General features: G+C 35.7%; 1 protein-coding gene across 6 annotated transcripts in view; it reads right to left on the bottom strand.

Annotated features, from left to right (window-relative positions):
- The window catches only part of ZMYM2 (zinc finger MYM-type containing 2), a 124,770-nt gene that overhangs the window by 61,712 nt on the left and 35,572 nt on the right, over nucleotides 1-27,486 (bottom strand). For 5 of the 6 annotated variants that reach the window (XM_081126698.1, XM_081126697.1, XM_081126696.1 and 2 more), the window contains 4 exons: nucleotides 27,060-27,272; nucleotides 11,585-11,656; nucleotides 3,996-4,146; nucleotides 3,389-3,504 (listed from right to left, as the gene is read on the bottom strand). In XM_081126698.1, coding sequence (XP_080982824.1) covers nucleotides 3,389-3,504; nucleotides 3,996-4,146; nucleotides 11,585-11,656; nucleotides 27,060-27,272 — 552 coding nt within the window. Of the gene's footprint in view, nucleotides 1-3,388; nucleotides 3,505-3,995; nucleotides 4,147-5,514; nucleotides 5,625-11,584; nucleotides 11,657-27,059; nucleotides 27,273-27,486 lie in introns of those variants that run through there. The other variant, XM_081126701.1, reaches the window with a different exon arrangement.

Genomic DNA, 27,486 nt, shown 5'->3' with positions numbered 1-27,486 from the left:
CCAGGTTAGATTCCGGCCAAGGGCATGTAACTTGGTTGCAGGCTCCATCCCTGTCCAGGCAGGGGTACAGGGAGGGGAGGCAACAAATCGATTTCTCTCTCTCTCTCCCTCACCCCCACTCCCCGACCCTGTCCCACGCTCTCTGAAAAGCAATGGAAAAAAATATCCTCGGGTGAGGATTAAAAAAAAAGTATACTAGCATTCTAAGTACATTTTATGAAATCAAAATTCATTTTTTATCACACAATTACTAATTTTAAAAATATATGAAAGAAGAATCATACTAATCATGATTTTTCTCTTTAAGAAAATGTAAGCAAATAATAGTGAGGTGGTTTAACCAAGTTCTGAACTAGTAAATATATATTTACGCCTAGGCCCTGGCCGGGTAGCTCAGTTGGTTAGAGCATTGTCTGATACACCAGGGTCGCAGGTTTGATCCCCAGTCAGGGCACATACAGGAATCAACCCAATGAATGCATGAATGAGTGGAACAACAAAATCGATGTTTCTCTCTCTTCCCCCCCAACACTCCTTTCCTCTCTCTCTAAAATCAATAAATAAAATCTTTTTTTTTTTAAATTTAAAACCTAGCCCCCACTAACAGCTGACTCATGGATGACCTGTCCCACTTGCACTGTTGCCATCTTTGTCATCCCAAGTCTACCAATGAAAACAGCTTATGCTACCTTTTTTTTTTTAAGAAAGGGAAGGGGCAGGGGGGAGAAGCAACGATCCGCTGCCTCCATCACGGCCCTGCCGGGGATACTGCAACACTTTATTAGAAAACATCTAGCCCAGCCGGGTGTGGCTCAGCGGCTGAGCATCGACCTGGGATCCAGGCGATCAGGGTTCGATTCCCGGCCAGGGCACATGCCTGGATTGCGGGCTCTATCAATGACTCTCTCATCACTGATGCTTCACTCTCTCTCTCTTACTCTCCTTTCCTTTCTCTGAAATCAATAAAGATATATTAAAAAAAAACAAACAAACATCTGGTATGTCCCCCAACCAGGAATCGAACCAGTGACCTCTCGGTGCATGGACGATGAGCTCAACCAACTGCAGGTCACACCGGCCAAGGTCAGCCTATGCTACTATTTAAAGTGGATCGTTTCTTATACAAAGTTAGGAAAAAAAGATTTATAGACTGGTATTGATACAAGGAATTTATTTTGATTTTATTACAATTAAAGTTGAAACCACTTACAGCACAGAAAAAGATATAAGGATACATGGGCTTTAAAAGTTTTAAACTAATCTGAGTGTGTGTGTACGCTGATATTTAATTTTCATTCTTGAATCCATATTACATATAATCTTCTGAATGCAAGAAATAGTTAATATTTTTCAATGTGGCAGTGGAGAGAAAACCTTTATCATTTTTAAAACTTCTGCATTGTTCACCACAATTAAAATTTGTGAAAAAATAAAACATGCAGATTTAAGGCAGTAACTATCAGGTGAATAAAATTTTTAAATAAAAACTACCATTATCCTTAATTGTTTTCAAGGAAATTCAAGTCCATTAAAATTAATTATTTTTTCAAAACTTTTTTTTAATATATTTTTTTCCTCATCTGAGGATATGTTTTTATTGATTTTAGATGGGGGGGGGGGGACGACACACACTGATCAGCTGCTTCCTGTACCCATCCTGATTGGGATCCAACCAGCAACCTAGGTATGTGCCCTGACCAGGAATACATTCTGTACCACCTTTTGGTATATGGGATGATGCTCAATCAAGTGATTCACTATTCACTGGTCAGGGCCATTTTTTCAAGCCTTTGAATGGAAAATCATCTAATGAAGACAAAGTTCAAAATCTATGGTTTGCTTTAAGATAAAGAAAAAGGGGAAAAAATGCTGTTTTTCTATCTGTCAACCTTGCATTACTTTTATAGAGAGTCACAAAGCGATGGGCTGCCTACAGGCTTATTTGCGTGCATCTCTCAGAAGTCATAGTCTAAACAACTCAGTGTTTCTTTAAAATATACAATGTACTGTTATACAAATGTTCTCATCAAATCATGGGCAATACAAGTTTCAATTAAAAGAAAAAAAAGTTAAAACATTTTCAATTAACATTTCAGTTTACCCAACATCAGAAAGAAATAGTTATCTGACAAGCAGCATGCAAAAGACACTGTCCTTTACTCATATAATTACACCTTATTCCTTAATGTCTACTTTATGATAAGCCAACAAGTGAGAAGCAGTATTTACCATTCTAAGGGTTTATCAATGGCCATAATCCCAGCTTCCAAAATGAAAGTTTACGCTTGAATATGGTTAATCACCTAAGCTCAGATGAGGATATAAGTACTAACAAAAATAACACTCACCAGGCTAAATTCAAAACCACCTCAACTTAAATGCTAATAACTGTTAACTACTGTAACATATGTAAGATACTGCACTTTCATTTTAAATAAATTAACAGAGCACAGTGCCTGCAACTCAGAACTGTTGAGCAAAATAAACTCATGCACACAGCTTTGTGCACTAATGAGAACCTTTGCATAATGCCCTCAAACTTTCAGGGCAGGTAGTAAACCTACTCCAACTTAACTAATGCTAAGTCCCCTCCTAAAATATTCTTCTTAGTGGTCAATGGGCTTCGGTTTGAACACTTCTAGTAATACTATCTTCTGAGACTATCCATATGCCAACTTTGCAACTTACCAAAATAAAATGTTCTTTGCATTTACCAAAATGAAAAATGTCTCCCTGAAATTGATTTTGTATTAAAATCCAATGTCCTTGTTAACTGGCATTTTTCTACTATATGAAGAACACATTTATGCTTATTACTTCCAGGATAAATATACCTACCTACATCCTTCATAAAAAAGAATTCCCCAGTAAGTCACATGATGTTATTCAAACCATCTACTAAGAAAATACTACACATCAGACATTGAGCTCAATTGTGTTTTTTTTCCTTGAAAGTCTATGTCATAAATACAATTAAAAAATCAATTAGGCCCTGGCTTGTGTGGCCCAGTGATTAAAGCGTCAATCCCAGGCCCTGATCAGGCCCCCCGGGGTGCATTCAGGAGGCAACCAATCAACGTTTCTCGCACATTAATGTCTCCCCGCTCCCCTCCCCTTTTCACCTCCCTCCCTTCCACCCTATCTAAAACTCAATGGAAAAAATATCCTCGGGTGAGGATTAACAAACAAAAAAAGTCAATTAGATCACCTGTGCTACTAGAGAGTTGGGGGAGGCCATGCCTACTGTGACTCTAGAATCTCCATCTACCAATGTGACCCTCAACAAACTAAAAAAATTAGCACATTAAGTACATACAAGGCATATTACACTGTTTATTTCCTATGTCTATCTTATTGGGGTTGGGGTTATGCAAAATAAATAACAAACCTGAAATTTAGCCACACAACTGGAATTGCAAAAGTTATACAGTTTTCCATCAGGCATTGTGGCTTGATATTGAGGTAAAGAGTTTCGCTTACAAAAATGGCAAATAATTCCCAAACCTAGGAGAGAAAAGGTTCATATCTTATTTCTTTAGAAAATAATAAAAGTTTTTTAAAAAATCTTAACCTCAGAATAGCTGTGGTTTTGTTTTGGTTTTTTTCAGAATAGCTTCTTATTAGAACCATCTGTAAACTATCCTTTAATTTCCAACATTAATTACACCTTAAAAAATACTGCCATAAAAGAGTCCATTATGTCTCTAAAACATACACACGGACACATGAAACAATCTCAATTTAGATAATGTTTGGATGAAAAAACAGTTTTAGCTAAGAACATAGACATGGACAGAACAGAACTTCAATGACTTAAAAATTAAAAGATATGGAATGATCAAAACATTAAGAAATTTTTCAGTAATGCAGTTTAGTGTGAAAATAAAGTTTATGTAGTAAGAACAAGCATAAGAATAAAGGTAAAGGAGAAAAAGTAATTAGAAAATTAGTCATGTTATTAAAGTTTTTTAACTTCCCAAATCCCTGAAACTTACTTTGTGATTTTGCATATTTTGTCTTGTGACTGTTCATGCAAGCAGTGGAACAGTATGGCTCCATATATCCATTAGGACCTATACACTGAGTCATATCAAAAAACCTGCACTGTGTTCGGCAACCAGTACAAGTGGTCAGTTTTCCATATTTCTAAAATTTGAAACATAAAAACATAATTAAGAAAAACCACAATTTAACTAAAAAAATTATTGTATTTTTCATTACACCTTCCCTCTGCAAAACAATTCTATGAATCTCTAATCAGGGTTAGTGGGTCAGAAGACTTCATCTGGATGCAAACTGTTAAGTGCAATGCGGCTAAATCAGATTCAAACAAAAGTAATGATCTCAGCTAACTCTCCTTCAAAATTAGTGTTTTCTCTATTAATTTAACAGAATCCCTACATATAGGTAAATAACTACTGAAAATCAAAGGCACAGTGTTTCTTGTTTACAATAATGACACACTTCTTTGTCATTTGACAAAAGAAATTAAATGGACTTAAAAATGTAAGCCTGAATAATCAAATAAATACAGTCCTTCAGAAAAATAATTGGAAGATGTTAAATATTTTATTGAGCTGCTGCTGTCCAAGCACTTTTGGAACATTTCTTAAAACTGAATTACCACCTATCTACTACATTTACAACCTTATTCAACCACAATAAAATTTAAAAATTTTCAATTTTTTAAATTAAAAAAATCTCATTCAAAATTATTTTTGGCACCTGGCCAGTGTGGCTCAGCGGTTGAACATCCACCTATGATTCAGGAGATTTCAGTTCGATTCCCGGTCAGGGCATGTCCCCCGGTTTCGGGCTAGATCCCCAGCAGGGGGTGGGCAGGAGGCAGCCAATCAATGATTCTTATCATTGATGTTTCTCTCTCCCTCTCCCTTCCTCTCTCTGAAATCAATTTAAAAAAAATTTTTTTAATGATTTTTGGCTATTAACTAAAGTTAATAATTAGTCAATAGATAATAATGAAGTCAATCCTTCTGCCAAGGGTAAGTATTTGCCAACACTGATGTAATTCAGAGAAATGAGATAGAATACATGAAGGTAAGACACAGGAAGTACACTTTGAAAACTGCTAGACAAAAGCAGTAACACTGAAATATAGTCTTAAAAAAATAGAATTTGGATGAACTGGTGTGTATGTATTAAAACATTTACTTGATAGTCAAAATTAAATATCAAACATGAGGGAAAAAAGCCTTTTAGAGCAACTTTTATCTGATCTCTTCTGAGCAGTTACAGAACTGTCACAATCAGTTAAATATCATATATCATGTTGCAAAATAACTCTATCTGCCTTTCCACCTGATGTAGAGATTATCTCACTCATCTGCATACTCAGCATCATCTAGTACAATAGGATGATATAAGAAAGCTTCAAAATGTTAAACATATGGATAAATAGCAAATGTCAGGGCCTTGGCCGGGTGGTTCAGTTGGCTGGAGCATTGACTGTACACCAAAAAGGGTTGCGGGGTTTAGTTCCCAATCATGGCATGTGCCTAGGTTGCAGGTTTGATCTCCAGTCGGGGTGCAGACAGGAGGCAACCAATCCATATTTCTCACATTGATGTTTCTCTCTCCCTCTTTCTCTCTCTCCCTTCTTCTCTCTAAAATCAATGAAAAAAGATATCATCGGGTGAAGATAAAAAAAAAAAAAAAAAAAAAAAGATGTCAGGGAACATGACAATCAGGCCAAAAATAACATAAAATGGGTATTGCATGAATAAATTTCACAATCATCAAAGAATTCTAGAAAATGAAGTAATAATTTGAGATAAAAACAATAACCAAAAACAAGTAACTAACATCAACATCAAAAAAAGGGGAAAAAAAGACTTCCTCAGCACACAACAAAAAGAACATGAGATATGAGAAAACAGAGCTCTTGATGTGCCAGAAAGGTATGTTATATTCATTCTGGTACCATAAAATATAATCCAGGCTGCCTATTTCCCATTTACTCAAATACTGCTTAAAGGAAGCCAAAAGTTTTACTTTTCAAAGTGGCAATCAACTCATTCTTCAATTTCTGATATGCTCCAGATAGAAATACTTATCAATAACAAAAGAAGGGTAATAAGAAAGAAATAAAAATAGCTGTAAACCTATCAAATTTAATTATGGCTCTCCCAGTTTTTGAAATGGCAACATGTTTTCTATATAATAATTTAAATTCTTATATGGGGTGGGGGGGAGGATCAAAGAGAACAAATCAACAAAAAAAACGAAAGATAAAGGAATGTTTAAAATCTGTTACCACAGTACAAATTAGGATAATTCCCAATAGATGTGTGCATAAGACTTCCATGTAGCAGCAGACTATAAGGAATTCCTTTACCAATAATCCAATAAATGAAATCCAATCACCTAATCTAATCTTGGATTCGACTTTCTTACTTATTAGAAACATCCTTTAATTTGACAATGATTTTGTTGGTAGAATGGTTAAGTAATTAGTAAGATTTAAGAAGTAACAAAATAAAAAGTAGACCAGTTGAACTGGGTTAAGTAAACAAGAAGCTAAGCAACTGGTCCACATTGACAAATACTCTTATCTGAAAAGAATGAGAAGGTACTATCAGAAAGATAGAATCATCAATATTGAAAATATTTCAACAGCTACTTCCATAGCTACCACTTCCAAAACAGAAGGACCCATTTAATGGAAGAACATTAGCAAAAAAAGAAATAAACATTCGTGCCATGTTTTCTCTTCTTGATATGTAAAAAAAAATAAAATCAAAATAATCATATATAAATATCATCTATCCTCTAAATACGCACTCTAATTTAAAGGAATGAAATTAAATAGAACAAATTAACAATTAATACATTCCTCATTTTAGGCCTGGGGGAAAAGAAACCTACTTAATACAAATTCAGAGAAAAAGAATGAGGTAGAACCGATTGAAACAAGATACTGATAAGGTAAAAGGTAAATATAATGGGAGTTTATAGCAAATTGGCTCATTTTCAGTCTACTTGATGAAAAAAGGTGTCTTACATTTTAATTTTAACCAGTTCCATATGAATATCAAAATTAACCATCACATGATTTAAAAACTTCCTCTAATTTTTCCTTTTACATGTAAGTAATACGTTTCATTCAGAACATTTTGAGCAAGCAAGTGGACAACATGGGTAGGTGCTCAAGAGATAAAGGTTTCATGTACTTGTTGCTGCAAATCTAATCTAGCAAATGGGCACTAAAATATACCCAGCACAGAACCTACTTCCTAACCTCATTCAACTACAACTTAACTTGGGTCCATAGTGTTACATGGAAAAAAAATCTATTATCTTTACATTCAATAACACCTACCTGACACGTGGCATCCTTTTTCATTCTAATGAGAGGCAACAAACCACATTAGTTTTGGCAGAACCTATGACTTCATCAAAAATAAAATCCCCAGCTTTTTCTATCATACTGGGAGATACCTCAGTATATCATGTTCAACATTACTTCAAAAAACACTGTAGTTATTAACCATACCATTTTATTACTTAGTGCATTAATAAACCATATGTCACATTTGAAAATATTTAGAAATATTTGGATAACTATTTTGATTAACAGATTCTACTTGTGACCATATTTTATTTAATGCATTGAATAACAGTCTGAGAATTGATTTATCCATATTATTAAAGGAGTCAAAAAGCACAAAAATAGTGAAGAACCCTGATTAGAGAAGTGGTGATAAAACTTCGACGTGACATGATACTGCACAAATTTTTACACTAAGTGAAGACTAAAAGATAAATTCAAGTACAATTTGTATTTCATTTATTCAATAAAACCCTAATAGTATCTCTTTATGTTGAAGATGTTTACACAGAGGGAAAAAGCATGTAAAATATTGATGAACCATTCTGTTTTCCTTTTCTTCATTAATGTATAGCTTACAATTTTTTTTCAACACACATATACTACTTGTAATTGTTTAAGTTTTTCTAATTGACAATGGATGCTAAAAATAGTGGGTAAAAAGTCTACTGAGCAAGAGAATATTAATAGAGTATAACATATACACCCAAAAAACTTAATAAATACAGAGGGGAAAAATAGCAATGGTACCTTGGATAAATTTGACTGAAACCTCCTTAACCAAGCAAACCAAGTCAACATATAGACATCATGTGCATCCTGGTATGATACAATAAAATGGATACAATATCACTTATGAGGTAATTGATGCCAAAAAACGCATGGCCTCAATATATTCCTGAGAAAAGATCAGACAAATCCAAATTGAAGGGCACTCCACAAAATGTCATGACCTTGAAAATGTCAAGGTCATGAAAGATAAGAAAGGCTGGGGAACTGTTTCAGATTAAAGCTTCCATCCACTGCCACAATGGAGTAACAGAGACTAGATGTAACTTCCCACCTTTAACAATCAGGAAACTAGACAGAAGATATGAAACAATGGCTTTTAAACACTGCACAAAACACAATATAATTTGTTATTTAGAAATAAAAACCCAAGCTGTAGAAACAAACGTAGAAGTGACAGAGATGCAAACAGTATACAAAGATACTAAAATAGCTATTATAAATATGCTAATATGGTTGAGAAAACAGTAGAGAAAAACATGAACATAATGAGGAAAGGAATAGAAGATACAAAAAAGACCCAGTTGGAACTCCAAGAAATGACAAACACAAGTACTGAGATGAAAAATATACCGCACTCTATGTGATCAAGTTTATTTGATTAAAGATTAGTAAAATCAAAGATACAATAATAAAACTCTCCAAAATGGAGAAAAAAGGAAAAAAAAGACTTAAAAAATAAATAAATAATAGAGCCACAATAGCTAGACAATAGCTAGAAGTCTAATATATCTGGAATTGGGGTCTCAAAAGAATAGAGAAAAAAAGACAAAACATTTTTTATGAAATAACAGCCTATAATCCTGGAATACACGGATCCCAGACAAATAACATTTTTTTTCCATTTACTATAAGGGACATTAATAGACAAAAATTAAATAAGGTCTATAGATTAATCAGATAGCAATATTGTATCAAAATTAATTCCTTACTTTGATCACTATACTACAGTTATAATTACTTCTAATTGTATGAATTTATTATTCATATGCTAGTATTCAACAGGACTAATGGGAATATAGATTTCAAAAATATTTTGAAAAAAGGGGTTTTATCTATCTTTGAAGCAGGCACAAAAGAGAGGACTTCCTATAAATAAATGCCTACTGTGGACAAGGTACTATGCATTAAAAAACTATATCTGGGAGAGGTTCCAAGATGGCAGCGGATTGCGTGGAAACTACACTGCCAATACCAGGACCAAAGTAGAACTACAACTAAAATAAAGAAAAACTGTCCTGAATAAATAACTACAATTGAAGAACAGCTGGGGAGCACCTTCATAACAAAGGATGAAAAGTGGAGACCACATAGAGAATGGTAGGAAGTGTAGAGGTGAGAGAGGGTTGGCTGGATTCCCACAGACAGCAAATGAAATTCGAGAAGGATATCTCAGCTGTGGAGGGTTCCCACTGAGAAGTCAAGGGTCTAAAACCCAAGGTGGGCTTCCCAACCCAGAGCACCAGAATTGAGAAAGGTGCCTACATGACATCTGGCTGTGAAAAGCAGCAAGGTTTCTGTCTGCGAGAAAGAGACAGCTGGAAACACAGGCATCTTCTTAAAGGGCCAATGCAAAATCTTTTGTATTCAGCCATTCACCTTGGGCTCTGGTGAAGGGAGGGTAGAGTGAACTAGAGCGTCCCAGACAAAAAAGGCTAACGGAGATTATCACCACCAAACCAGCATTGAAAGAAATATTAAAGGGACTGCTGTAATAAGAAGTTGAAATAGAGAGGAGAAATGTAGGCACAAAGAAATAAAATAGCAACAGACAAGTATCTATCAATATTAACCTTAAAAATAAATGTATTAGCCCAGCCGGGCGTGGCTCAGTGGTTGAGCATCGACCTGGGATCCAGGCAATCAGGGTTTGATTCCCAGTCAGGGCACATGCCTGTGTTGTGGGCTCAATCAATGACTCTCTCATCATTGATGTTTCTATCTCTCTCTCTCCCTCTCCTTTCCTCTCTCTGAAATCAATAAAGATATATTTTAAAAATATATAAATAAGTAAATAAATAAATAAATAAATAAATAAATAAATAAATTATATGATCCAATCAAAACATAGGGTAGCTGAATGGATAAGAAAACAAGACCCAAATATATGCTGTTTACAAGAGAACCACCTCAGAACAAAAGACTCAGAGGCTGAAAAAAAAAAAAAAAAAGCATCTGGAGGACTTTAAAGGAGAGGTTGACAGCAATACAAACACAGTAGGGGACTTTAACACCCGACTGACTTTACTGAATAGATCTTTCAGACAAAAAAATCAACAAGGAAAACTGATTCTAGATGACACACTAGATCGGATGGGTTTAATAGACATTTTGTAACATTTTACCTCAAAGTTGCAGAATATGCATTCTCCCCAAGTACACATGCGACATTCTCAAAGATAGACCACATGTTAGGACAACAAACAACTTCTACAAGTTCAAAAAGACTGAAATCATATCAAGCATCTTCATGGACATTTACACCATGAAATACTATGCAGCTGTAAAAACGAAGGATCCCATACCCTTTGAGACAGCATGGTGGGACCTGGAGAGTATTATGCCAAGTGAAATAAGCCAGCCAGAGAAAGACAAGTATTACATAATCTTACTCATATGTAGACTCTAATGAGCAAAATAAACCAATGTACAAAATAGATCCAGAAACCTAGAAGCATGGAACAGACTGACGAATCTCAGAGGAAAGGCAGGGTTGGGTGAGTGGGTAGGGATAGATTAACCTAAAAACTTATATGCATATATGTATAACCTGTGGAGACAGACAATCGTGTGGTGAAGGCCTTGGGGGAGTGGTGCAGGGGGGAGGAAATCAAGGGGATAAAAGGGGGACATTTGTAATACTTTCAACAGTAAAGGTAAATAAAATTCTGTCTGACAATAGCAACATAAATATCTAAAAGCAAATGGTCACACAAAAAAATATATGTAAGATTTAGTGAAATAAGAAAATTTGTGTATGTCATAGAGGTTAAGTCAGAAAACAATCATCTGTTATATTTTAAGTGCATAAATTTTAATATACGGGCATATCTCACTTTATTGTGATTCACAGATACTGACATTTTTACAAATTGAAGACCCTCCACCAGCAAAAAGATCACTAAAGGCTCCGATAATGTTTAATACTTTTTAGCAATAACGAATTTTTTAATTAAGGTATTTACAGTTTCTTTTAGACAGAATGCTATTGCACACTTAATAGACTACAGCGTAGTATAAACATTACTTTTATATACTCTGGAAAACAAAAAGTTCTTGTGACATAGTTTACTTCAATATTCACTTCCTTGAGGTGGTCAGGAACTGATGCCTAATATATCCAAAGTGTGCCAGCACTCAGGATTCACAGGGTGTTCAGATACACCAAAACAACAGTAGCAGTACATGAAATTGTTGGGCTTTAACACCTGCTACATTCCTACTTACCTCAGGCTGCATCAAGAAAGAGTCTTGCATGTGATCTCGAACCTCCTTCAGGAAGCTTGGATGGCTACCTACCTAAAAAAAGATTTTCAAACACTTTATAAAAACATATAAAGTAAGGCTATTAGATTGAAAAATAAATAAGCTGTAAAAGTTGATTCTTAATTACCCATTCTGTGACTTACAAACTCATTCCAACTTTTAAAAATGCCTACCTATTGTAGCCCCAGTGCCACTGCCCAACTTATACAAGAATTATTAAACAATTTTAATTATCCTATTGAAAAAAATCACTTAATTTTAACCAATAATATAATAATGGTGAAAGGAATTAAAAAGTCTTAAATTTGACCCAATATATATAAGTAGACCTTGGAAAACACCACTTATTTCTCGTACATGACAAGATCTCATTAAAGTCTATTAATACTTATATCTCAACGTATTCTAAATTAAGTGATTTGGAGGTTACACAATTGTAAGTTTCATCATCTGCAAATAGGTTGTTTTGGGAACTCATTTTAAAGCACATGACAGCTTCCAGCACATTAGAATTTACATCCTTAGTCTTTGCAGAAAGCATCCTGCTTTCCATGAAAGTCAAGATACTCTGCAAGAAAATGAAAATAACTGAAAAGTGTTAAGCATTTTATACTCTCCAGTGCCAGAACCTAGATTATTTACCTGTATCAGTATATTCCAAAAACTAATTGAGCAATGGGGACATAGATAGCAGCAGCCAAGTTCAATGTTATAGACAAGGGTCAAAGAGGGAGGGGAGGGCAGGGACAAGAAAAGATCACTATACAATTTTACTTTCCAAGCTACAGGAAAAGAACACATTCACTAGTGTCTTGGGTAGTAGTCTCCAAATGTCTGACTGAGCTTCTTTTTCAGTAACAACATACGCATGGATTCCCATATATTTACTTATAAATTATTAATATATAGTATGGGGATTATAAAACATATGAAAATAATATTTTAAAAATGAAAGAAAAAAAATAATTTTAATTTTATTTAATGAAAGAATGAAGAATTTTATTTTTTGTTAATCCTCACATGAGGGTATTTTCTCCTTTATTTTTTTAGAGAGAGTGGAAGGGAGGGACAGAGGAGGCAGAGAGAGAGAAACATGGATGTGAGAGATACACATCCATGTTTGATTGGTTGCCTCCCGTAGACACCCGGATCATGGATGGGGAGGCAAACCCACAACAGAGGTATGTGCCCTTGACCAGAATCAAACCCATGAACCTTGGATCCGCAGGCCGACATTCCAACCACTGAGCCACACCGGAGTGGGCAAGAATGAAGAATACTTTTCATGTCTACTAGAGTAGAATCATTTGGTGTCACTGGAGGCTCTGTGTGGAGGAGCAATGAGATAATCCTAACTCCTCCCAGTTGGGGTGGAATCAGCCAAAGCCCAGAGAGAAAAGGAACTCCTATACCCACCCAGCATAACAAGAACCTGCTCCCCCTCCGTGAGTGTCAACAGAGGTCAAGTGGAGAGCCTGGATTTCTATCTCCACTCGGCAATAATAAGGTGGCACATTCCTCCCCCTGCCAGAGCACTGTCAAATAAATAAAGGTAAAGCAGAGGTTTAAATACGATCCACAGTATCATAACATAACATCCCAAATGTCTAGGCTGCAATTTTTTAAAAATCATTTATCCTACCAAAACCCAGGAAAAAAACAACGTAAATGGAAAGATACAATCAATAGATGCTAACATTGAAAGTACAGCAATGTTAGAATGACGTCACAAACAAGCAGCCAGGATAAAAGAACAAAAGCCACTTAACAATGAATACAAATTCTTATTTAAAAAAAGACAGAAGAAGAACCAAATGAAAATCTAGAACTGAAAAAAACTTGTAATAGAAATTAAAAAAAAAAAAAATCAAATCAGGCCCTGGCTGGTGTGGCTCAGTTGGTTGAGCATCATCCCATGTACTGAGCAGTTACTGGTTTGATTCGCAATGAGGCCACATGGCTGCGTTGCAGGTTCGATCCCCAATAGAAGGCATGCAGGAGGCAGCCAATTAGTTTCCCTCGCGCACGCGCGCTCGCTCGCTCTCTCTCTCTCTCTCCCTTCTCCCTCTCTAAAATCAATACAACTTTTTTAAAAAAATATATCTTTATTAATTTCAGAGAGAGGAAGGGAGATGGAAAGAGAAACATCAATGATGAGTCATTGATCGGCTGCCTCCTGCATGCCCCTGACCAGGGATCGAGTCCAAAACCCGAGTGAGTGCCCTGACCAGAAATCAAACCACGATCTCCTGGATCCTAGGTAGATGCTCAACCGCTAAGCCATGCCAGCTGGGCAAAACTTTTTATTATAAATCAATAGGTATGTCAAAAGAACACAGGAGCCAAGTGAAAGTGCTCTCAATGGTCAAACTAGAAAATTACGCAACAAATTAAATAAAGCAATACAAAATTATAAACCAAAGTATAAAATAAATACCCATGAGTCCCTACTAACATTAATAAATGACTGAATAAATGTAGAAGAGGTAAGTTTCCTAAGCAGAAAAATCCCAGGTTATCTATATATAACCCCCACTGAAGGAGAGATTGACTTCATTCCAAAGACTACAACATGAAACACGGAGCTGGGGAACTTCACAATGGAGAATTCTGACAAACATTACTTCAGCAAGGTGATAACATCAACTTCATGCTGATGGATGTGCCCTTGTATGGGATGAAAAAGGGAACAGTATACCAGTATACACCTCTGTGACATTTCTTCTAAAAATCCATAACCCCAGTATGTCTACTGAGAAAAACACCAGACAAATTCCAATAGAGGGGCATCTCAGAATATACCTAACTCCTAAAAACTGCCGATGGCCAAAGAAAAAAAGGGGAGAAATGGGGACTGAGTAAAAAGAAAAAAAAACTATCAAGGACATCAAAAACAAGGGATCTGAGAAAATGCCACGACCAAGAGGAGCCTAAGATGATATGACTACTGAATATAATATGGTATATCCTGGAAACAATCCTGAAACAGAAAAGGGACATTATGTAAAAATTAAGGAAATCCAAATGAACTATGAACTTTACATGATGATAATATACACTATCACTTCATCAATTGTAACAAATATATCATACTAATTCAAAGTATCAATAAAAGGGGAAACTGGGGGGAGGAAGGACTGTAACATGAGAAATGCCCTATTTGCTCAATTTTTCTGTAACACTAAATAACTGTTCTAAAAAAACTAAGCATCAGTAAATATAACAACAAAAACCCTTTAAAATAACAAACAAACAAACAATGGATGGAACCAATAGCAGAATGGAGAAGACAGAGGAAAGAATCACTGAAGGGGGAAATAGAAAATATGCAGTCTGAACAATGAAAGAAAAGAGTTGGAGAAAAAACATTTTTCAAAATAGAGTCTCAGGGTTCAAGACTATAACAAAAGATGTAACTTTCAAGGAAAAGAAGACAGGGCTAAAAAAGCACTCAGAAAAATGTCTGGCCAGGCCAGCATGGCTCAATGATTGAGAGCTGACCCATGCCAGGAGATCCCAGTTCAATTTCCAGTCAGGGCACACTCCTGGGTTGCAGCCTCGATCCCCAGCAGGGGACATGCAGGAGGCAGCCAATCAATGACTCTCATTGATATTTCTCTCTCTCTCTCCTTCTCCCTTCATCTCTCTGAAATCAATAAAAATATAAATAAAAAAGTCTGGCCCTGACCGGGTGGTTCAGCTGGTTAGAGCACTGTCCAATATACCAAAAGGTTGCAGGTTCAATCCCTGGTCAAGGAGCATACGGGAAAAATCCAACCAATGGATTTTTCTCTCATATCAATGTTTCCTCTCTCTCTTCCCTCCCTCCCTCTCCTGCCCTCCCTTCCCCCGTCTCTAAAATCAAGAAAAACATATCCTCAGGTGAGAATTTAAAAAAAAAATTTTTTTTCATGTCTGAAAATGTTGCAAATTAGACAAAAGATGGCAACCCACGGACAGAAGAAGCTGAGTAAACCCTAGAAAGGATAAACCAAAACACATCACAGTCAAACTTCTGAAAAAAAATCTGAAAATTTGAATAAAATTAAAATTTGAATAAAAAATAAAGACAAAAACCACCTTGAAACCAGTAAAAGAAATGGAGAGAAACAACTGGAATGACAGCCTATGGAGACAGAAAACTTTTAGGAAATAGCCCCTATACTTCATCCAAACACCACAGAAAAAAATGTGGCACTAATCCCAGCCACACCAGCAAAGGCTAAGTGGAGGCACAGACTTGTACCTTGGCCTGGCTTCAACATGATGCCCCAGTATCCACCCAGGGTGATGGTAGAGAAAGCCAAGTAGGGAGCCTGAACTTCTGCCCACCAGGAAGTGATAAAGTCCCTACCACCCACTCCCTACCCCTTCAAGATGAGAATTGAGAGTCAGAACTTATACCAACAACTGGCAGTAACAAGAACAAAATTGCAATTATAGAGACTGAGGCATAGAAAGAAAAAATGAATGAAGAAAAGTGAACAAAGCCTAAGGGGCCTATGGGACAGATCAAGTCAACAAACATATGCATTATGAGAGGCCCAGAAGAAAAGTAGAACAGGGCAGAAAGATTATTTGAATAATGGCTGAAAACTTCAAAAATCTGAAAATGAACAGAAATCTCAAAACTAAGAATCACAGTGGGATAAACTCAAGAGACACACAGGACACATTATAATCAAACTGCTGAAAGACAATCTTGAGATAGCAAGTAGCAGGAATTCTCAGCAAGATTTCCCACCAATTTCTCACTAGGAACCATGGAGGCCAAAAGGCAGTGACACATTAGTGAAATGCTAGGGAAAAAACACCACCTTTCACATAAGAATATAAATACAGCAAAACTATTATTCAAACAGGAAGGAGAAATAAAGGCATACCCAAGTAAAAGCTGAGGGGATTCTTACCACTAGACCTTCCCTACAAGAAATGCTAGAGTGTCAAAGATTTACGCGGAAATTAAAGGAAATTATAGAGCAGCATGAGCAGAATGAAGCCATAAAGATCTATAGTATAAGTAACTACATGGGCAAATACAAAACGTAGTATTATTGTATTTTTGGTTTGTAGGTCCACTTTTTATTTCCTACGTGATTTTAAAGACAAATACATAAAAATAATGGTAAATCTCAATTAGGCATGCAATGTTTAAAATGTAGTATTATCACAAAAAGGAGGATGGAGCTATATAGGAACAGAGTTTTTTTCGTTTTCTTTGTTGTTAATCCTTACCTGAGGATATATTTTCCATTGATTTTTAGAGAGAGTGGAAGGAAGGGAGGGGGAGGGGGAAGAGGGGGAGAGAGAGAGAAAAGCATAGATGTGAGACAGAGACATCGTTTGGTTGCCTCCCACACATGCCCCAAATCAGGGCTGGGGATTGAACCTGCAACCCAGGCATGTGCCCTTGACCAGGAATTGAACCCCCGACCCTTCAGTGCATGGGCCGACACTCTAACCACTGAGCAAAACCAACCAGGGGAGAAATAGAGTTTTTAAATGCCAATTAACTTGTCATCAAATCACATTAGACAAATATAAACTTAGGTAAATGTAATTCCCATGGTAACCACAAAGACAGTATCTAAAAATTACACACAAAAGGAAATGAGAACCAAAACAATTCACTACAAAAAAAAAAAAAAAATCAACTAAACATAAAAGAAGGCAGTAATGGAGAAAATGAGTTACAGAAAAGGTACTAGACATACAGAAGAAGAAAAAAAAGAGCCCAACAATAAAAAGGTAGAAAATAAGTCCTTCCTTACTGGAAATAATTAAATGTGAAGAGATTAAATTTTCCAATCAAAAGGTAGACATTGGTAGAATGGAAATAAAAACTGATCCAACTATTTGCAGTCTACAAGAGACTCACTTTCAAATTCACAAATAGGTCAAAAGTAAAATGACAGAAAAATACATTCCATGCAAATGATAACTAAAAGAAAGTAGAAGCAGGAATTGCTATACTAATTCAAACAAAATAAACTTTTAAAAACTTTAACAAAAAATAATGAGCCAAAGAAAAACAATATATACTGGTAAGGGTAAATTCATCAAAAAGATATGATAATTATAAACATATATGCACCAAAAACCAGAGTTCCAAAATATACTAAGCAAACACTGACAAATCTGAAGGGAAAAACAGACAAGTGTAGAAAAACAGCTAGAAAATTCAATAAATATACCACTTTCAATAATGGATAGACCATCCAGACAGAATTTCAATAATTAAATACAGGATTTGAATAATACTGCAAAACCACTAGAGCTAACAAACACAGAGTACTCCACCCAACAATAGCAGAATAAATTTCACATAAAACATTCTCCAGAACAGACCATGTTAGGCCAACAAAATAAGTCTCAATAAATTTATAAAGAGTATTTTTTTCAATCATAAAAGAATGAAACTAAAAATTAACAGAAGGAAAATTGGAAAATTCACAAATACAGAGATATTAAACTACACCCTCTTAACCAGTGGTTCAAAGAAGCACTCACTAGGGAAACTTAAAAATACCAGACAAATGAAAGGCAAACCATAAAATACCAAAAGTGATAGAATATAGAGCAATCAGCGATCAAAACAAAATTTATCATTGTAAATACCTATTTTTTTAAAATATCTCAAATCAATAACCTAATGTACATATTAAAGAACTAGAAAGAAAAAAAGAGAAAACTAAACCCAAAGCCAGCAGAAGGAAATAATAAAGATTAAAGTGGAGATAGAGTAAAAATTAGAATCAATGAAACCAAAAGTTGATCATTTGAAAACAGTTTACAAACCTTTTAGTTAGACTAAGAAAAACAAAAGATGCAAAGAACAGAGGGGAAAAAAGGGGACAATACTACAAAAATTGCCCCCCACCCCCTAAAGAACTGATTAAATACTATGGGCAATTATACACCAAAAACTTGGATAACATAAAGAAATAGACAAGTTCCTTAAAACACATGAACCACTAAAACCAACTCAACAAGAAATAGAAAAGATCAACAGACCTGTAAGTAGAGGTTAAATCAGTCATCACAAACCTTGCAATAAAGAAAAGCCCAGGACCAAATAAATGGCTTCCCTGGTGAATTCAGACAAACATTTTAAAAAGTACTAACACAAAGTCTTCTCAAACTCTTCTAAAAATCATAATAGAATGGAACACTTCCCATCCCTATTCTATTAGGCCAGCCCTGATTCCAAAGACAGATAAAGACACCACAACAAAGGAAATTATAGACCAGTATCCCTTTTGAATATAAATACAAAATTCCAGAACAACCCTGTCCGTGTGGCTCAGTGGCTGAGTGTCGACCCATGCACCTAAAGGTCATTAGTTCGATTTCTGATTTGGGCATATGCCCAGGTTGTGGCTCGATCCCCAGTAGGCAGGAGGCAGCCAATAGATGTCTCTCTCTCATTGATGTTTCTCTCTCCGTTCCTCTCTTTCTAAAATCAATTTATTTTTTAAATCCAGAACAAAATATTAGTAATTCAGCAGCATATTAAAAGTATTATACACCAGCCCTGGCTGGTGTGGATCAGTTGGTTGAAGCGTCATCCTATAGATCAAGGAGTGACAGGTTCAGTTCCCAGTTGGAGCACATGCGGGAGGCAGCCAATCGATATTTTGCTCTCATATCCATGTTTCTCTCTCTCCCTCTCTCTCTCTCTCTCCCCCTCCCTCTTTCCCTCCCTCAAATAAAATTTTTTAAGAAGTACTGTACACTATATAACCAAGTGTGATCTATGCCAGTAATTCAAGAGTGGTTCAATGTAAGACAGTCAATGTAATAGAATAGAATGAATAGAATGAAAGTAAATCACATGAAGGAAAAGTGTGACAAAATTCGAAATACAGAGAACAGACTGACAGCTGTCATAGGGTGGAGGGAGGTTGGGGCCTGGGTGAAAAAGGTGAAGGGATTAAGCAAAGAAAAAAAATTAAACAGACAACAGTATGGTGATTACCAAAGGGAAGAGGGGTAGGGGGAGATAGAAGAGGGTAAAGGAGGGATGAATGGTGATAGAAGGACTTGGAGTGGTGAACACACAATACAATATACAGATGATGTATTATAGAATTGTACACCTTAAGCCTATATAATTTTATTAACCAATGTAACCCCAATAAATTCAACAAAAATTAAAAAAATAAAAATAACAAAAAACTTTTGTGCATTAAATGACATTATCAAGAAAGTAAAAAGAGCCTGGCTGGTGTAGCTCAGTGGTTGAGCACTGACCCATGAACAGGGAGGTCATGGTTCAATTCCCAGTCAGGGCACATGCCAGGGTTTCAGGCTCCATCCCCAGTTAGGGGCATGCAGGAGGCAACTAATCAATGACTCTTTCTCATTGATGTTTCTAACTCTATCTCCCTCTCCTTTCCCTCTGAAATTAATAAAAACATTTTAAAAAAAAAAAAAGTAAAAAAACAGTCTACATATGGCAGACAATATTTGAAACCATTTATCAGATAAGGGGTTAACATTCACAATATATAAAGAACTCCTACAACTCAAGAACAAAAGGTAAAACAATTCAAGTATGGGAAAAGGATTTCAATAGATTATTTCTCCAAAAAATGTTTAGGAATGGTCAATAAACATAAGTAAACATGCTCAACAACAACAACATCGTAAGTCATTAGGGAAATGCAAATCACAACCACAAACAACACTTCACACCTACTAAGACGACTATAATCAATAACGGTATCTTTTAAATGAAAAGTGTTGGCAAAGACGTACAGTAAAAAGGAACCATCATGTATTGCTGTTGGAAACTGTAAAATGATATTGTTGTTGTGGAAAACAGTTCAGCAATTCATCAAAAAACTAAATGAAAAATTATCCTATGACCCAGCAATTCCATTCTTAAGTACATGCCCACAAGAATAAAAAACCAGGACTCAAACTGATACATATGCCAATGTTCGTTGCACCATGATTCACAATAGCCAAAAGGTAGAAACAACCCACATGTCCATCAACAAATGAATGGATAAATAAAATATGGCATATAGATACAATGAATATTATTTGGCCATAAAAAGAAGTGCCACAACAAAGATGAAACGGAAACATGGTGCTAAGTGAAATAAACCTCAGGAAAGCACAAATATTGCAGGATTCAACTGTATGCTTAAAAATGTTTAAAATCAGAAACTTTATGTTATACATATTTAGCACATTAAAAAATGTTATTTTCCTCCTTTTTTATGTTCTGGAATAGTTTAAATAGCATTGAAATTACCTGGTTTAAATTTGATGGAATTCCATGAGACCATTTGAGCCCATTTCTTTTTGTAAGGTAGTTTTTTATACTATTATACCTATTTCTTCTATGGAAATTTCTCTGCTTTATTGTATCTGCTCTGGAGTCAATTGAGGGAAATTTTATTTTCACAGCTTTCAACATGTTATATATAGGATTGTACAATGTAGTCCCTTAATGACTGATTTTCAACTTTAACTTTCTCTGTTTTGATGGTTAAGTATGTGCCCTGACCAGGAATTGAACCAGCAACCTTTCAGTGCATGGGAGGATGCCCAACCAACTGAGCGACACCAGCCAGGGCTCATTCTGAATTATTTTAATACTGTTTTAATTTCTTAACTCATTAATTTCTACTTCTATCTTTATTTCTTTTCTTCTGTTTTATTTTAGTTTATTTTGTTTCCTTTTTACTTTTTGAGTTAAATATTTAATTCATTTCTTTTCATTTTTACTGTTTTAAGCATATAAAAACGTGAATGTTCCCGGGCATTTTTATAATGCAAAAATAATGCTGATACCTTTTTTTTTTTAATCCTCACCCAAGGATATCTCTTCCATTGCTTTTCACAAAGAATAGAAAGGGGAGAAGGAGGGAGGGAGGGACATCGATGTGAGAGACACACAAAGATTGGTCGCCTCCCACATGTACCCCTACCAGGGCCAGGGATCAAGCCTAGAACAGAGCCACATGTCATGTCCCTTGGCTGGAACTGAACCCCGGACTGTTTAGTCCATGAGCTGACTACTCTATCTAGTCACTGATTCAAACCAACAAGGGCAATAATGCTGGTATCTTCAAGATTGTACCAAAAAGGAGGAAACTAAAGACCAATCTCACTAATCAATATGAATGGAAAAATACTAATAAAATATTAACAATTAGAAGTAAACATTTAATGACCTGGTATGGTTTATTCTAGTAATGCAGTATGGTCAGACAGATCTGAATCTAAGACAAACAATCACTTCCATAAACACTGAAAAGACTTTCAAAACTTAACACTTGCCTGGCCAGCATGGCTCAGCAGTTGAGCATCGACCTACAATCTAGGAGATCACGGTTCGATTCCTGGTCAGGGCATGTGCCCGGGTTGCGGGCTTGATCCCTGGCAGGGAATGTGCAAGAGGCAGCTGATCATTGACTCTATGTCATCATTGATGTTTCTAGCTCTCTCTTCCTCTCCCTTCCTCTCTCTGAAATTAGTAAAAATATATTTTAAAAACAAAAACAAAAAAAACCTACTCGTTTCTGGTCAAACAATAAAACAGAAATCAATGGGTACTTCTTTAATATGGTAAAATATATTCACCTCTGCTCCAGCCAGGGGGCTTCAGTTGGTTGGAGCATCATACCTTACACCAAAACGGTTGAGAGTTCAATTCCCGGTCAGGGTATATAACTAGATTGTGGGTTCCAGCCCCGGTTGGGGAGCCTATGGGAAGCAACCAATCGATGTCTCTCTCCCCTTCCCCCCCCAAATCAATAAACATATCCTTGGGTGAGGATTAATAAATGTGTCTGTGTGTGTGTGTATGTGTGTGTGTATTTACATCAATCCTAAAGCCGGCATTATTACTACTGGAAAAAGAAAAAAATATTTACTGTTTCCACTATTTAAAATTCTATTGGAGTTATCAAGAAACACCATCAGGCAAGACAAAAGAGTAACGGAAATGAGAATCAGAAAGGAAGATTTTTAAACTTTCTCTATTTGCAGGTGATATGATGGTGTTTTTTTAAAAATCCAATACAAATCAGTAGTTATACAGAATAGTCAGAGATATAAATTACAGCATAGGGACTATAGCCAATATTGTAATAACTATGTATGGGGCAAGGTGGGTAGTACTTGAAATATTGGAGGGAACCACTCTGGAAAGTACTTGATTGTCTAAGCATGATGCTGTACATCTGAAATATACAAATAATATTTAATGTAAACTATAACTGAAAACAAAATGTGAGAATCAACCAATTAGTTAAGTAGCAGGTATTTAAAATCAATAAAAATACACCTACACACATATATGTATCCACACACCAAAAAAATGATGGAAGAAAAAACCTCATTTAAAATAAAAGATAAAATATTTACGAATAAAGTTAACAAGAACACTGATGTAATAAGTGGAATGAAATCCCTTACACTATTGAAGGACACTCTGACATCAAAAAGATGCTGAGTCTAAAGGTCAGCCATTTAGAAGCAGATATTTGACCCACAATTCAAGGGTAGACCAGAATAAATTCCAAATGGATAAAGATTTAAATGTTAAAATGAAGCCTTACAATCATTAGAAGAAAACATGAAAAGCATCCCTTTATAGCCTGGAAGTGAAAAAAATACATGAAGCAAAATCCAGAAGCAATAATAAAAAACACTAAGTCTGACAATATTAAAATTTAAAATTCTACGTAACCAGAAACTTATAAGTATCCAATCAGTTATATATAACATGGATAAATCTCACTATATATTAATGCTATTTACATAAAGTTTATAAACAAGTCAAACCATGATGTTGAAAGTCAAAATTAGGGGCTACCTTTGAGGAAGGGGAAAGGGAAAGTAATTAGGCAAGAGCACAAATGGGCTGATGGAGAACTGGTACTGTTCAGTTACTTGAAGTAGGATCTTAAAAATCAAGGCAAAAGACTCAGATTTGATATTTTTAGTAATACTACGAGACAGGGATTACTAGGTCCACAACTTTACACATGTCAAAAACAAGGCAAGGCACAGGGAAGTTCATTTGCCCAGCACAAAGATGATGACTGATAAGATCAGGATTTAAACCCAGGCCAACTAACTAAAGCCACCACTCCTACCAAAAGCAACATCATCATCATCAAAAACCCTGGAAGATTATCATCAGTTTGATCCTTTCCATCACCATTATAGCCTTCCTTATATTCATGAATTTGAAGTATGCCTCCCCAATGCAAATCCTATGAGAGCAGGAACTATGTCTACTTTACTTTCCATTGTAGTATTCCCAGCAAATAGCAAAGTACCTGCAACATAGTAGGTGGTCAATAATTGTTTCATAAACAAATTACCAAAGCATTTTGCTCATTAAAATAAATGTTCACCCGGACTGAGTGGCTCAGCGTTTGAGCATCAACCTAGGATTCAGGACATCAAGGTTCAAATCCTGATCAGGGCACATGCCCGGGTTGTAGGCTCGAACCCCAGTAGGGGGTGTGCAGGAGGCATCCAATCAATAACTCTCTCATCATTGTTATTTCTATCTCCCTCTCCCTTCCTCTCTCTGAAATCAATAAAGATATATTTAAAAATAAATAAATGAATGAATGTTCAATTTAATGGGGGGAAATGAGAAGATCAAAGCTCAAACAAAAAAATGAGTAAAAGATGTAAACAAATAATTCACAGAGAAAACAATTAGCCCTGAAATATGAAAAACTTATCATCATTCCTAATAAAAGGAATGATGTGTTCATGTTTTCTGTTGGAGAGGCAATAAACAGGCACTTCCACAATATTACTGAAAAGAATGCAAGCTGGTACAAATCTAGCATAGGAGAACTTAATAATATCTAACAAACTAACATATGCATTTACTTTTTGGTTAAGCAATCCTGCTTCTAAAAATCTACCCTAAAACCACACCTCCACAAATACATAGTCAAGAATGTATGTACCAGGGACAGTGTCTTTTGTATGTGGTTAACTACTAGCTCTTGAGAGTTGAGGGAATCCACCATAATATGTAGCATTTGCCAAGAAAATACTCCCACTATGGCTAATTTCAGACTACCAACACAAAACTGAACATGAAACTGGGAAAAGATGCACAGAAGTAACACCACTATGTATACTTCCATCATACAAATACAGTAGTCAGAAATAACCTTAAGAGTACAGATAATATAACAAATGCAATAATTAGGAAGTGCTAATAAATGTAATAATTAGGAAGTGTTCAATTTTCAGTATTTCCTTTGTTTTTAATAATGTAATGATGTGAACTGTGTTCCTCCAAAATTCACAGCTTGGAGACCAAATCCCCAATGAGACTGTATTTGGAATAGGGCCTTTAGGGAGGCAGTTAAGCTTTCTACAAGCCAGAAGAGCAGCCTCACCAGAAATCAACCCTGAAAAACACTTATCTTGGATTTCTAGCATCCAGAACTGTGAGAAAATAAGTTTCTATTATTTGAGACCTCCAGTCTTTGGTATTTGGTATTTTGTTATGACAGCCCTAGATGACTAATACAAACACAATTTATCTGTAAGTTTCTATAATTTGATTTTTAATAAAAGGTGTTAACTGGCACACAAAATTAGTGAAAATCTAACTATGCAGCCATAAAAAGGAAGACAGTCTATATATATTGATATGAAATGGTTTCCAAGATACATTATGAAGTGAAAAATTAGACGGTGCAGCCTGGCTTGCATGGCTCAGTGGTTGAACAGTGACCTAGGAACCAGGAGGTCATGGTTTGATTCCGGGTTTTGGGCTTGATCCCCAATAGGGGGCATGCAGGAGGCAACCCATCAGTGACTCTCATCATTGATGTTTCTCTCTCTCTCTCCCTCTCCCTTCCTCTCTCTGAAACCTATAAAAAACATTTTTTTAAAAATTCTTTACTGCACAGCAAAAGAAAACAGCCTCAAAATACAAAGGAACCCCACGGTCTGGGAAAACATATTTGCCAAGGATGAATCTGATAAGGGGCTAATTTCCAAAGTGTACAAAGAACTCATAGCACTCAGCAAGAGAAAGACAAACAACCCAATTAAGAAATGGGCAAAGGACTTTAAAATAGACACTTCTCCAAAGACAACATATGGATAGCCAAGAGACACATGAGAAAATGCTCGACGTCGCTAATCATCAGAGATGCAAATTAAAACCACAATGAGGTATCACTTCACACCTATCAGAATGGCTGCCATCAACAAATCAACAAACGACATGTGCTGACGAGGGTGTGAAGAAAGGGGAACCCTAGTACACTGCTGGTGGGAATGCAGACTGGTGCAGCCACTATGGAAAACAGTATGGAGGTTCCTCAAAAAATTAAAAATGGAGCTGCTGTTTGACCCAGTGATTCCACTCCTAGGAATGTATCCTAAGAATCCTGAAACATTCATCAGAAAGGATATATGTACCCCGATGTTCATAGCAGCACAGTTTACTATAGCTAAGATCTGGAAACAGCCCAAGTGCCCATCAGTAGATGAGTGGATAAAAAAGCTGTGGGACATTTGGATTCAATGACATGGAAGCATAGATGAGACTGATGAATGTCAGAGGGATGGAGGAGGTCGGGTGGGTGGAGGGGGAGAGAGTACCCAAAGAATTTATATGCATATATATACAACCCAAGGACATGGACAATGGTGGGGAGAGGGACTGGGGAGGGGGAAGAAACGGGGTGGAATGGGTCATTGGGGAGAAAAAGGGACATCTGTAATATTTTAAACAATAATAAAATTTTTTTTTTTTAATTTCTTTAAAAAAAAATTTGGAAGGTGCAGTACAGTATATACAATATGCCGCCTTTTGGATAGGAAAAAAGAAAAACTAAGAATGAATTACATATTTCCATAATTTTTCAGAAAGAACAGAAAACATAAAATAGTAAGAACCGAACACTGATATAATGAATTGAAAGAATGAATAGAAACCAAGAGGAGATGACAGAAATGGGAGATAGATTTCTCTGAGTATATCCTTTTATGTACACTTTACTTTTGAATCATGTGTATAAATTCAAAAATAAACTAAATTAAGATGATCTTAAAATCAAAATTAACCTTAAAACTGAAAAATAAATGAGGTAATCAGTCCTAAGCTAAGCTTTAACAGTTTGAAAAATCATATTTTTACCCCTCCACCACCCAAAAAAGAAAATTCAAAAGAGAGATCATTCTGGTAGCATTTACCTTTTTATGTAAAAAAAATCACATATTTATATCCAATTATCTGCATAGTATTCGAGATAAGTCATTTCTAAGATGTGAAGACAATATGAAATCAAATGAGATTCCAAGAAAAATCTGGTTAATAAATACTATTAGAGTAAAACAATTAGAGCCACTTACAATACATTCAGAATAATGGCGGGGTTTTCTTTTTTTTTAAAGAATGGCGCGTTTTGATCAGAATTACCTGTTTGTATTCACTGACACAACTTTGGCAGCAAAATCTTTTCTGCTGACCATCAATCACCAGGACATTGTTTCCAGCACCTTTGCTGGGCAGGTACTCTCCACACTGTTCACAGCAATTCATTATCAGACCATTGGCCATTCTGTATCTATTAAAGCAATGGTCACTACATAGTTTATGAGTCATATTTTTAAAGCTAACTTCATGACGAATCTAAAAGAAAAACAACAAACAAAATTTTGAAAAACAAATGATTATGACAAGTAGCCAAATAACAAGGTACTCCAACAGAAAAAGAAATGCCTCAATAACTTTTCTGTGGAAGGCTTCTTTAACCAAAAAGGAAAGATAAAGTATATTTCATTACTCCTTGAACCATTTTTATACACTCAAGAAATACATGTATGGCTTGGGGAGGACCATCAGT

The sequence above is a fragment of the Miniopterus schreibersii genome (genome assembly GCF_964146895.1).
Source record: "Miniopterus schreibersii genome assembly, chromosome: 2".
NCBI classification, from domain to species: Eukaryota; Metazoa; Chordata; class Mammalia; order Chiroptera; family Miniopteridae; genus Miniopterus; species Miniopterus schreibersii.
The sequence above is the reverse complement of the archived record's forward strand: the minus strand, read 5'-3'. Positions and strand labels throughout refer to the sequence as shown.